The sequence below is a fragment of the Apostichopus japonicus genome, chromosome 13 (assembly GCF_037975245.1).
Source record: "Apostichopus japonicus isolate 1M-3 chromosome 13, ASM3797524v1, whole genome shotgun sequence".
Classification (NCBI taxonomy): domain Eukaryota; kingdom Metazoa; phylum Echinodermata; class Holothuroidea; order Aspidochirotida; family Stichopodidae; genus Apostichopus; species Apostichopus japonicus.
The window spans coordinates 772004-785721 of record NC_092573.1 but is presented as its reverse complement, the minus strand read 5'-3'; the positions used below and the strand labels follow the sequence as shown (position 1 = coordinate 785721).

The 13718-nt window shown below is 36.0% G+C and overlaps 1 protein-coding gene across 1 annotated transcript in view; it reads right to left on the bottom strand.

The window, feature by feature from the left end:
* Positions 1–12456, bottom strand: part of LOC139978563 (insulin gene enhancer protein isl-1-like) — a 36696-nt gene extending 24240 nt beyond the window's left edge. The window contains exons 1-2 of the mRNA XM_071988875.1: positions 12009–12456; positions 6863–7058 (exon numbers count right to left, since the gene is read on the bottom strand). Of these exons, the coding sequence (XP_071844976.1) occupies positions 6863–7058; positions 12009–12036 (224 nt within the window). The 5' untranslated portion in view covers positions 12037–12456. The remainder of the gene's footprint in view (positions 1–6862; positions 7059–12008) is intronic.
* Positions 12457–13718: the final 1262 nt, after the last annotated feature.

The window sequence follows — 13718 nt, the reverse complement described above, 5'->3', positions numbered from 1 at the left end:
CTGACTATAAAATCACGACAAGCTTAATTCTATATCCCTCCATGAACTGGTCGTGATATGTGCAGGTTCCAGAAAATAGAATTCCCTCCCTGACAGACGCTCGAGACCTATTGCCTATATACAGTGTTAAAAGCCAAGAGTCCTCATACCCATCGTTAGCTTAGCAAACCCTTTTGTCAAGCGAAAGGCTTTCCATGACAGGTAAATCCGATGACATTTCTTCTTCTAAGATAGCAGTTCGCGATGTAAATCAAACCTGAAGTTAGATGTTTAATATAGCCTGCATGTATTTGTTTTCTACGATTGAAATCAACAGATGTAACATTTTGATAACCTATATTTTTACGGGTTTATCTCACCCCCATCCCCCCCCCCCCAAACAAAAAATCTAGCTGCACGTGACTTATTTGTACGTGATTTATTGAAATTCAGCAAGCTTTTGATAAAGACGTTTGTTATATCAATTTGTTGATATAAGTATGACATCTGTTTGTTTCCTTTTCTCACAGTTAATGTATATTTTTCTTCTTTCTGACTTTTTTGGTCATGATGTTAACGTTATGTGTTTTTTTTTCTCTGTACAATACACCAGTCATATCGGCGTTCGTTACCAGTTTTGGCACTGTCTTATCCACACGCGGATATACTTGACTTAGCATAGATCATAATAATGGAGAGACCACTATCATCGAGCATCAAGGTAAAAGTCCCCGGGTCTGTCTGCCTGAGTTAGTCCATTAACTTCACCTCAGTGGAGATTTCTTCACATGTTTGAACAACTGCTTTATCTTGAGAGAAAACGAGACTCAATGAGAGAAGAAGAAATATAGAAAAGAAAATCCTAGCCACTTCTGGGGAACAGAGAGACTCAAGTCGAGCTAATTAAAAACAGTGAGATCACTCAAAAAGTCTATAACTACAATATAAGTCTAGTTCGTTGGCATTGGGAGATGTTCAACAAATTAATTGGAATCTGAAGACAAAAGATTAAATAATGAAAGAAAAAAAAAAACATTTGTTATAGACGTGTTCTTGATGAATCAGGTGCAGGTAATATGGAAAGTAGGGTTTCCGCGAATGCCAATGTCAGTGAAAAGTGGGAAGGGTATTCATTTTCGGACTGTATTGTATCGCCTGGCGCAACGAGAGGTAAGAACTGATGGGGGGGGGGGGGGGGGTTGGGGTGGGGTAGGGTAGGGTCCAATAAGAAGAAAGGGTCGCGGGGTGCATGAGTGCAGGTAACGGATAGCATTGTATATGCGGCCAGCGGTGGGAGGGGGCAATCGGGGAGGGGTGTCATATAACATGCTATTTGATTTCAATTCACATACTAAGTGTAAATATTTAAAGGTCTATTGGTTTTACAAGTGTCTAATTTGATTGATCTTGTATGAGAAAGAAAATGTTTACCTTTCACTACAATCATGATAAATGCATTCCTATTCCAAGAATTACTATGCATTCAAGTCATGCAAAGGTCATGTTTATTTAAAGGGACATGGATGAGAGCATAGGAAGTGATAAATTATATTTTCGTTTTTCGTGGAAAGAGTAATGTCGCGATAACTAACACTTTCTTTTGGCCATCAAGAATTCACCGAAACTATATCCCTTATAACTCATGTGAAAGGATATCTCACCTTCCGTCAGTCATTTAACTGAACAAAGGTATCTTTACATCATCTATCCTACCAAATCCTGACACGGACCCAAGGTTTGGGAAAAAAAGGATAGGCCTATACAAACTTATAGGGACTTCTGGCAAGAAATATAAAACTATAACAGCAATATATTTTACTACATAAAAAAATAAGAATACAGACAGTCTTCTGAATTACCATGCGCTTCTTCTAACCTAATTCCTACAGCTTAAAACATCACTAATAATGGGATGTGTGGTAAGCTAGTTAGCTAACGACAGCTTACTATTTCTTATCTATTATTCTATCCCGGGACCCTTGAGAAACAACTCCCTACATCCCCCAAACAAGTCATAAATATCGGGCCGCCTTCTTCACCTTAATCTGTTCTTCACGCACGACACAAAACTTTTCAGGAAGCCTTTACGAGATTTGCTACAATTAGCCTGTATTGTAGCCTCAACTAGAATCAAACAATAGAATCAACAGAGGACAGATTGAATTGTCTTGAATGGAGTACTGAAGCCTAAGTAAGTTAACTTTATTCCAATACTTCACGGCTCGTTAGTCGCTTTGTATTGTAAAATTCAAACATTTCTTTCAGTCACTAAGGACCTATTGTATCTATTGTTATATAAGAGGCCACGGTACAATTCTGTTTGCTGTCGAATTAAGTAAAAGGTTGTATAGCCAATGATGAGGTCGGTATGTTACTCTATACTTCCACAACCTCTGCAGACAAATCTAAACATCTTCAAGAGTAAACTAAAAGATTCAAGTCAACTGAATACAGAGGATGGGAAAATAGAGTCGATCGTGTGAGCTAAACAGGGAGTACAGGTATAGTAGAGACTTGTTTGCATTAACATGTAAAAGGAAACATGTCGATTCACATGAGTGGGAGGTTATGTGGTAGTCGAACTAGATGATACAACAAACTCCACAGGGGCTAGCAAAAACACAAAGCCTACCACAATACTAATAACAAACCTAGTCGGGTTAAGGAGTATACACAAATAAAGTATTCTCATGTGATACTTACTCCTTACTCAAGTCAGGATGACTATAAAATTAATTTTGACATAAGCATTGTAACTCTTTTGACACATGCAAATTTCGGCAAAGTCATATATAGATCTAGTTAAAATCTGAAAATACAAAATATGTTAGTGCTGAGAGAAACCTAATTTTGCATTTAATTGTCAATCAGATGATGACTGTATTTTCTAGACCGTTTGGAAAGGACGGGGAGGGGAAGGGGGGGGTCGTAAAAACATATTCACTTAATACTAATATTCGACAAAGCCAAACTCCATAAAAACTCGTACAGTGTTATGACATTAATATGCACGGGACCACCTACTTTAATTTTCGTTCTACATCACTCAGTAACCAAATTATATACAACCAAATTGCTAAAGCTGCATAGATCAAAGTTAGATTGAAGGGTAGGCCTATCCATTACTTGTAAATGCTACATGGCGTGGTCAGAAAGACGCAAATTTCCTATACTACAAACGCAAAAGACAGCCCGGTTATCCCGCCTTCTACAGTGCACATAAATACATCCAAGCAACTGGTTGCGTCTTAATTTATGCTCTGTAAAGTCAACATATTATTTCACCTGTTATCAAATCTTGTCCAGCCCAGGATTCCTTGGAATAGGGGGACCCGGAGACGAGTTTCTTTAGATAGGCTACAGAACTTAGAACCAAGTTCCCCACTATGTACTTTGTGTAAGAAAATGTTTGTATGTAATTTGTAGTGGTTACGAAATGTTCAAGGGGGGGGGGGGACCAAGACATCCAATACACACACCCCGACCCCAAAGTTCCCCACTTTGTACTTTGTTTACGAAAATCTTTGTATGTAATTTTGTAGTGGTTATGAAATGTTCAAGGGGTCTAGACACCCCCTCTCCGCACCACCCCCTACACACACACACACACACCCCCAACCCCAAAGTTCCCCACTTTGTACTTTGTTTACGAAAATGTTTGTATGTAATTTTGTAGTGGTTATGAAATGTTCAAGGGGGCTAGACACCCCCTCTCCGCACCACCCCTACACACACACCCCAACCCTAAATTTCCCCACTATGTACTTGTCGTAAAATGATGTAAAATGTTGGTATGTAACTTGTAAAGGCTACGATAAAGTAAGACGGTGAAGGTTGCAAGTTGGAAACATTCTAAAGGAAAATAGTATAAGTTGATTAATGGAAATAACCAAGAACAAGGGCGTAGGAACCGGGGGGGGGGGGGCTGGGGGGCGCCAGCCCCCCCCCCCCGTGAAAAATGTGGAGGGGCGGAAGTATCATTCCGCCCCCCCCCCGCTCCGCAAGTCAGAAAACCCCTTTTTCATTTCCAAATGAGAAAAAAATCTCATTTGGAGCACCAAATTGCATCTAAGGCCAGCTGAAAATACAAAATTAAGTTTACAAAATGGAGTGGGTGTTGAAGTGTGCTATATTGCACCAAATTGCATCTGAGGCCACCTGGAAATGCAAAAAATTCCAAAGGGGAGGGGGACACCCCCTCCCTTTAGACCCCTCCCCCAGGCCGGCCATCAGTCTTCAGCCCCCCCCCCCCCCACTCAAAAGTACCTTCCTACGCCACTGACCAAGAACAATAACCGTCCGTTGGTTGTATTCAAAGCTATAGGATAAAGGAGGAGGTCAAGAATATACAGTGTTGTAAGTCTGCAAATGTAACGGCTGTTATAGTTTTGACATTTGTATTGAAAGGCTGACATATTTTGTTATTCGAGATATTCCACATCTGGTTCGAAAGTTAAGCAATCCATGAAGAAGCTATTGTCATAACTCATGTTTAAGTGCTTTTGCTTTTTGAGAGATGATCACCATGGAAACGCCGTAACTAGGCTGCACTCAAATTTACTTGACATGGATGTAGGCCTAAGTGGTTTTTTTTGTTGTTGTTGACATTTTAAAAATATTTTCGTCCCGTCTTTATAGGGACATTATTTGTAATATGAACTATATTCCATAAGTTGAAACAATTGAACTTGCTTAAATCAAACACAGCGATGGAAAATACTTCTTGAAGGTTTGACCTACATCTTGTATACATAGAAACAGACGAATGAATGGATGGATTTACTTATACACCGGATGGACTTCTTATACTACACTCTGAATTTAAAGTTGAGCAGTTGCTAACCTTTTCAATATTATATTATTTTTGCAATAAAGAAAATCACAAGTTTCGCGACCTGTTAGAATTATTCAGATTGTTGGATTTCTCAGCATTTGATCCACACTATAGGATGTCTTCATGATGTATTCTACTGTTTTGTCGTCATCCGTGCCAGAAGCCGAATTATTGACATCAAATATTCATGATTTTATACCTATTTGTTTTGTGATTTATCTTTTTATCTGACCTTCTATGTGTATCAAAAGTAACACAACAATATATCTAAGTGTAACGTTGAAGCGTTCACGCATTGATTCCGTTAGCACCTCCGACCGAATAGTTCGCATGATTCTCAGATCTTCTTAGGCTAAACAAATCATAGCAAAGCAAATAAATACGCCATGGACGAGATCGCAGAGAGGGTTACCACAGGTCAAGGGTCAAAGGTGTTGTCCTATTATTTTCTCTGAGGATCACCGAACAAAGTATAATTGTTCGAATATAGCACTATGCCAGTTAAACAGACCGAAAGGCATTGTCCGCGTGGTTGAAGTACTGGTCCAATACCCCCAAAAAAAAATTTGTATTAAAATATGACTGTGATGCTATTTGTCTATAAATGGAACAAAATAGACCTACGTAATATGTGACGTCACTGCACGGGGGATGGACATTGGAAACATTAGCCTGTGTGCAAAATTATGACAGTGACTTCACTTACAAAATACAGTCTATGACTGACACTAACTTGCCCATGTTATCAACAAATAACTGAGAATAAGACGGGAGCACCTTTTGTTCAAAGAAGTATTTATTTCAACCGATTTTAAATTGAAAAGTTTGAATATGACACAAGCGGTCTCCTATGTCAGACTGACACATTTATCGGGTAATTTTCAGAGGGCGCCTCGTGTTTCTCTTCATTTTTATCCGTGATTCGATCGGTCTTGTATTTATCTCTGAGCTGGAGTCTGACATGAAATGTGTGAACTATAAGCCAGGACGTAGCAGCCTGCCTAAATGCGGTATATATTATATACTTTGACATCCCGTCGTGTGATTGAACTCCAAAATGAACAGATTTTTTGCCCCATGTCTAAACGCAAATTCGGCATGAATCTTACCCCAAGGGGAAAAACTCTCGCATCAAGTTGATAGTTCGTCAAAAGAAGATAGCATTTCTCTATGAAAACACAAGAAATGTGAATACAGCCTAACATATGTCCAAACTCAAATGGTCTAATGTCGATGTGTGTTGGTAAAGTTTAATGTCAATGCCACCTCATATAAAGGACACACAGTTGAGCCACGCGCGCAACACGTGGCTCAGCCGCGCGGCTAGATTCAGACTTGTGATAACCATCTGTTCGGCGGGTAGGTATCCCTGTGCGACGGTAAACGGAATCCGTGGTGAAAAGCTGGTGGACAGTGAAGTAATGAAAATGTGTAAAGTTGTATTGCTTAATACGATAACTTGGTAATTACAGTAAATATTTCAGGATCTTTGCACGGTAGCAGTGTAGTAGCAATGAAAACAACCTAGGCTAGCGTAGGCTGTTCATAATTCATTATATGGACGTGTTGTAGAGCCTATGTAGATCTAAGTTTGACTAGGCCCTTGCCTATAAACTATTTAGCATGTAGGCTACCGTCTACACTTGATGTAACTGCAGTAGGTTACAGTAACGATATTATAGAAGGATCTATAACTCACTGATTATATTTAAGCAATTTAAAACATGCCGAAGTGATTTTTTTCCATACAGTCATGAATAGCCTACTACTGGGCCTACTTGTGTGGCCCAGATATAATTAAAATATTGATTTTATATTTATTCAATCTAGGGTAAGCAAACGTGATATTTCAACCAAGTTAGAACAAGACTCACTTCGCGGGTACGTTGCCTCTTGGTCAATGATTCAAGTTAGGGCTATATTAATTTGAGAACGGCTCATGGTGAAGCCTCTATGTAGTATGCATTACACTGTGAGAAGAAACATTGACAAACATTACTCATTACGAGAACATACAAACAATATAATGATGGTCATTATATACTATACCTGAGGTAGTCTCTTTTACAATAAGGTTTTCCATCTCTAACAAAACAGGTACAAGATTCGTCAAGGTACGTGCTGCAATCGGAACATTTAAGGCAAGAGGCGTGCCATTCTAAATCAGGGGCTACCCGTAAGATGTACTGGTCCTGTATGGCACCTCCGCAACCAACACATACGGAGGCCCTCTTCGGCTTGTCCGCTGGAAGACAAATTAGAAAAGTATGTTAGTGACATTATCAGGATAATAACATAAATAGGCTATAAACTCATAGAAAAGTATGAGTTAGTAGATGAGAGACCTTGTCTTATAAATACATTTAATTGATTTGCATGATTAATAGAAAGTTGCACGACCATAAGTATTTTACTATGATTTTTGATTTACAAGATATTTACTGACACAAAAATTAAATACAAAATACAAAAATCACTTAATCACTCTATTACTTTATATGGTACATTATTGATTTGCATACAATAAAAAACAATAACATTCTTGGTAATTTTTAATATTTTTTTTACCAAGACAATGACTAAATTAAACCCCAACTTTCTTTTATTGGTTTAAGCAAAATTAACCTTTCTTTAATTTTGTCAATAATGGAACCACAAAGAACAGGCTCTCAAATTTCTTTGCTACTAAGATAAGCATGTATTGTGTTTATGCATGTTTTTTTTTGTTGTCTTTCTTTGTTATTGATTTATTGTATGAAAGCAAATAAAAACCCGGGGAGGGATTGCTGGGGGAATACAACATTACCAGCAACAACTATAACCAAATTTGGATTTTTTTTTTTGAGGTATAGAGAAACAAGTTTGCTGCATTTTCGAATACATAGTCCATGCCATTTGCAGGCCCTGTATGCATGCATGTCTACCCATCAAGTATAAAGTACAACTTTGCTGCTTTTGTAGATTATTATGAGCATGACCTATGGATCTTTGTAAATAATTAAATCTGAAAAGTATGTAAATACATTACAAAAAAAAAAAAAATGAAACAAAAGACAACCCAATTGATATTTCAGCTCTGTAACTTTCCGTGAAGTAATTTCTTATTTATAAACAGATCATATTGTTGTTGATTATATCTAAATCTGTAGGCTTAAATCATATCTTTTTCAAGTACTAGTTTTCTTTGTAACCACTGTTCATATTGCTCCTATCGAAGGTATAAGTTATTCGAAGCATCCATGCTTGTGAGATACTATCAATACTTTTTCTCATACACATCAGCCTCGCGTGTTATCGTGCAGGAATTTTGACGTATATACACATCAGGTCACTTGAAATGGATGCATTTGGTCAGTTTAAAGATTATCTCAAGTTTGACATCTTGATTTATCCTTGCAGATTACTTTGGTCTACTAAAGTGAAAACAATCCTTATTTTTTCTTTTTCTTGTTTTTTACGACTGTTATTGAAAGACGTTTATGTGGTTGATTGGTCGAGAATTTTAGACTTTATCCAAGATCCACTCCATCATGAAATATTTAAACTAGAATAGGCCTACTTGTGGACCAGTGGGTAATATTTAAACTAAAATACTGACAAGCCAAGGTAATCTTTAATTAAGCTAGAATGATTGCAGACCGGTTTAGACTCAATGGCTCTCGTGTGATCTTATAATATACAGCACGAGAAAGAGAGAAAGGAAACTTCCGATAACAATAAATATGTAAAAAACATAATTTACTGTTTCTATGTATATATGCTCCCAACTTTCCTTCTCCAAGCATTCTTTGGACTCAAAATGTTAACCGACACCTCCTTCATCTGCCTTGAAGAAAACTCCAAGGAACACTAACAGTACCACTTTCAAATCTCACGTGGCCGGTAATGTTAATGAAGATCGATATTAATTACCAAAATCTTAATCAATATCGAGCGATCAAGGAAACCACAACAGGGTCAATAGTCGAAGACAATTAAAATATATATGTACTCTTTGTTTTTACATTTCAGTTGAAATATATATATATATATATAATATCTGTTCTTCTTTTTTATATATTGAACAATCACATGCATATCCATTCATGTAGGTTTATGTGAAAGGATTAGCTGAAGGGTTCGGGTGGGATGATGTGGGGCGGGGGGGGGGTGGTGGCGTAAAGGGAGATTCGCTCTGTTTTAGATTGTGTCCGAGACAAAGAATGTACCTTTTTATATCCGAAATAATTAATTGGTGAATTAAGCACAGATAGAATGCAATCAAAGAATAGTTCACATCGACTTTATTTCTATAATATATGACTAAATTTAGTCATTGGCCAATGTATAGTATAGAGCTATTAGCTATGATTAAAGCCTTTTGCGAATGGATTTATTTACAAATTCTTCATTTTCCAAAGTATCTATTCACGCGGTCGTCGTAAACACAGGGTTTTATGTCTCGACACAAAAAGAAGGGAAGAAACAGAAGAAAGAAGATCAAAGCACGTAGCAATTGTCGAAATGTGTTACGAAAAGTTACAACCAGAGTAGATGATTCGTTCTGCAGTAAACTCTCTCACTCTCTATCTCTGTGTCGTGAATTTTATTTCGGTTTGAAAAAATAAATCACAGTTGCTAATTACGGGTTCCGCCACATTACGTTGCCGAAGTCGTCATTCCAACGGCACAGTATATCATACAGTCGCTGAAGCGTGTAGCAGTAATCTCGCGCAGGGTGGTATAACCAAGAACAACAAACAAACCAAGCCAAGGTTTTGGGTGGACTTGTTCAAGGAAATATGAACGTAAATATAGAGTTGAGTATGGATAAATATTGGTTACTTTGATTACATTTCTCACGCTGAAAGCCGATTTCTTTCAGGCAAAATGGATCAGTTTGATATCTTAGACTATACAGAATTCAGATTTGATGAAAAATGGCCAAAGAGTTTAGAGGAATTGCCACCTCTGCATATTGTAAATGAATATAGGTTATACTATATATATATATATATATATATATATATATACTATATATATATATATATATATATATATATATGTATGTGTGTGTGTGTGTATGTTAAATAACCCAATGCATACCTGCATGTTGGTTTAAGTGGTATATCTATGGTATACATATCCTGTCTTGAAGAGAGCGTTGAAGGTACAACGAGATTCATATTTGGACTTTTATTGTTTATTGGGGGAATTTATAATCACAGCTTGAAATAATATTAAATTAGAAAGTGGTATGCAATATATATATATATATATATATATATATATAAATACATATGACATAATAAAGCGAAAATAACCTGCGGTGCCGATGGTATTGTTGTTACGGTACGAAAGTGAAATAACAGTGAATCCTTTGTCTATTACAAATAACTGAGATGGACATCAATGTTATCATTTCTATGTATCTGTATTAAAAGTGACCCCATTAGTATGTGCACGGATACAGAATTACTTTACATTACGTTACCCATTTATTGTCATTAAACGCTTTAACATTACATACTGTTTTATTTTCCATAGAATTACAGTTTCGTTTATCGTTTAATGCCACCGAAAATAATCTTTATTTTGATAAACCGTTCTTTTATCACCAGCTCTGAACGTTTCGTGGCATTTTATCAACTTCATAATTAAGAGAAAAACTCAATGAAACCTTTAACTGAAAACCGTTTTATTATTATTATTTTCCTCTACGAGACTAGAGTGTGTTCGCGTACTATACCACTAACGATCAAGGGCCGACTACTTTGCGCTTTGGCATTTATCTTAAGTAAACTAAAAGAATTTAAACGGATCCTAAATTTGTATTATTTTACAACATATTTACTGAACTCCATTACTTGATTTATATGTTTTGTGTTCTGTATGGTATACATACATATAAGGAAGTCATAGCCGATGTACATGATTTGTTAATGGTATCTTATTTTTGTTCTCTTACCATAACTTCCAAGACAATGTTTTTTTTTTCTGAAACTGAAACTAGCTTTTTATTATAAACCTCTCACTTCCTTTTTAGCGAATAAACTTCATTTTTAAAATTGACATTCACTTTATAATAAAGACAAACATCCTACTTTTCAACATCAAAATCAATCACAACAAATAACGTAGCTAATATTCCTGCTTCTAATGAAGTTTTTGTCTAACTTTGAACTTTTTTGTTACATCTTTCCTTGATCACTAACGTTTCACATTTTTGTGTTCATATTTGCTTTATTCAAAATCCTTAACAGAGAAATGAAGCATAACAATGTTACAATTGAAAAAATATTTTATAATTAATGTTTATCCTATACCAATAAATATTCTTTTTAAACTTAAAATCCAATAAACATGGGTTGGTATGTGGGGGAAACAAATCTTTTATTAAAAATAAATTAAACACATGCATTTGTTTACCACATTTAGCCACATGCTTACATTAAGTGACGGTAAAGTCATAAATTTGACATAAATATATACAATACTCCGAATGGAAGCAAAAAGGTAATATTTCAGAGCCAATTTTTAAATTTATGCCCATTTGAACTGAAAAATATGACAACCATAGTTTCTTGTACAAGTAAATCTAACTTATACCGGAAGTTACTAAATTTGCTTAGTTAATAAAATCATGCATTTTGGTTTCTGTTTACGCAAGTTTCAAAAGCCTTTATTTTTAAATTAAAAATAACGAAAGTAGTTGATAGTGTCATTTTGTAACAACATGAACAACCTAACAGTATCCCGAGAATTTATTTTTAAAATCCAAACTTTTCCTGGCAACCAAATTATCACACATTCCTCGACAAATTTCTTCTGAATCAGACTTCTTCGTGAAACCAAAACAATATAGCTGCTTATGATAATTTTGCTGTTGTCAAATAAATATCATTCTTTTAAAAAAAAAAATTAAATACTTTGTAGTACCAATAAATGTCAAAACCCTTTATCACATTCCTGACGTTTTTAAAAACTGACTCACATTAGTAATTATTAAATGACTTTTACCTTCATTATTTTTTTTTTGCATTGACCTTTACACTATTGGTATTAATTCCAAATCACTATTTTTTTTTATACAATTTCTCCTTTTTCTCTATATATAAATTGACACATTCCATTACGATAAATACTATCCAAAAAATAATAATATAAAATTGATGAAAAAGTAAAAAAAAAAACAATTATGTAAATTGTAACTTACACATAATCTGTAAATCTTCCATCGTCATGATGAGGCAAGGGTGAAACAGAAAATCACAAATTCCAAACAAATTTTATCCTAAGCTATTCCCAACTTAGTTTAAAAAAGATGTCAAGAACTCTCGCAAATAGAAGAAATGGCTCCTTCAGTTGTCATCGATAAAAAGTAAAGTGGTCCAAAGAGAAAGATTTAGTAAGTACCCAAAAAAAAAAAAAAAAACTTGAGATGTTCTATACACGAAGTTTTCAAGATGTTCAGAAGAAGATAAAAAACCAGGCGAAGAGGAAATTCCCCAGCGTTCACTTTTGAGTCGATTTTAGTTCACTACTATACACGCGTGTTCGCGCCGTGGTAGTTTATATGTAGATACTCCTGCAAGTTTCCCCCCTTCCTAGTCACTAACTGTACCTTACCTTTACTGTGCACATTGAGTTACTCTATATTGTAGGCCTACGTGAAAGAGGCGCGATAAGTCTTGTTCAGATTACACGTTTGAAAACGCGTCATTTTAAAATGTATTCAGCAAGACGGCCGAATCTTACTTGTTGATTGGTTAATCAACTGTGACGTAGGTCTTCTGTTGAGGTAAGTGGACGAAAGTTGTTTGAGGCAGGCGAAATGAAGAGAGAGAGTGGTCGCGTTTGAGATTGGGTGACAATGGATACAATCCCTAACCGCATAGGATTAAAGGATTATGTCAAAAGACTGATCGCGTATGATCACCACATGGCTTGCATATTTTGAAGAAATTCGTGCGCTTAATTTAACTTAAAAGAGTAAAAACTTAACAGAAAAAACAGCGCAAACTATGCTGCCCCTTAAATTTGAAATCTCTCTTTGTAGAGTAGTTAAAATCTAGATATTCCCTGTTATTTTTTTGTGGGGGGGGGGGGGTGAGGGGGAGGTGAGGCCGGATGACGAAACGGCCCACCTTTGATATTATTCGACAGTGCCAAAAAAATAATATGAAAGAGAAAATCATAAAAAGAAATTGCGAATATGAAAAATCCTGAGGTGGAAATAATAAATTAACATTTGAAAGAAATATATCATATAAAATACAACAGAAACTACAGCAAATGTGAAAGACAAAATGAAGGGGAAAAAGAAGAAAAAAACATAACTAATAATATTCCTCATCATGTGATATGTAAATGTGTTTATTGTTCGATCGAGCGTTACTTAATTTTCAAATTGCGCATAGCTTGAATTAGTGCAAAAGAAAACTTTACAGTGAAACTTGACAATTTTCAATAGCGAAGATTTGTGTTAATCATGTTCAATGCAAGATACTGGTATGTGATGCCTAGTAAAGAGTGATGGAGGAGGTATAGATGCAGGGGTGGGAGGGGGGGGGGGTAAAGGGGGTGCATAAAATCCCATTCTGCTTGTAAGAAAACCGGGAAGACAAAGAAAATGACACCAACCGAGAACTTAAAAATACTGCGTTTCCTACCCTTTTTCAAATGGCTCTTGAAGGCAGCCGGTCAGTGTTGAACTCTGTTGATTCGACGCAGGTCAAACGTCGCTTTAGATGTCGTGAAAAGAACAAAGCAATAAATGAGGGCGCTAACTAAGTTTAAATTTCTATTCGCGCTAAATTTGCTCAGTATTATATAGTTGCAAGCACTTTTCGCTTGTAATACAGAAACCCGTGTAGCAGCTTCGGCCTGCACACGTATACGTTTGTTCTAGTCTTGTATAATATTT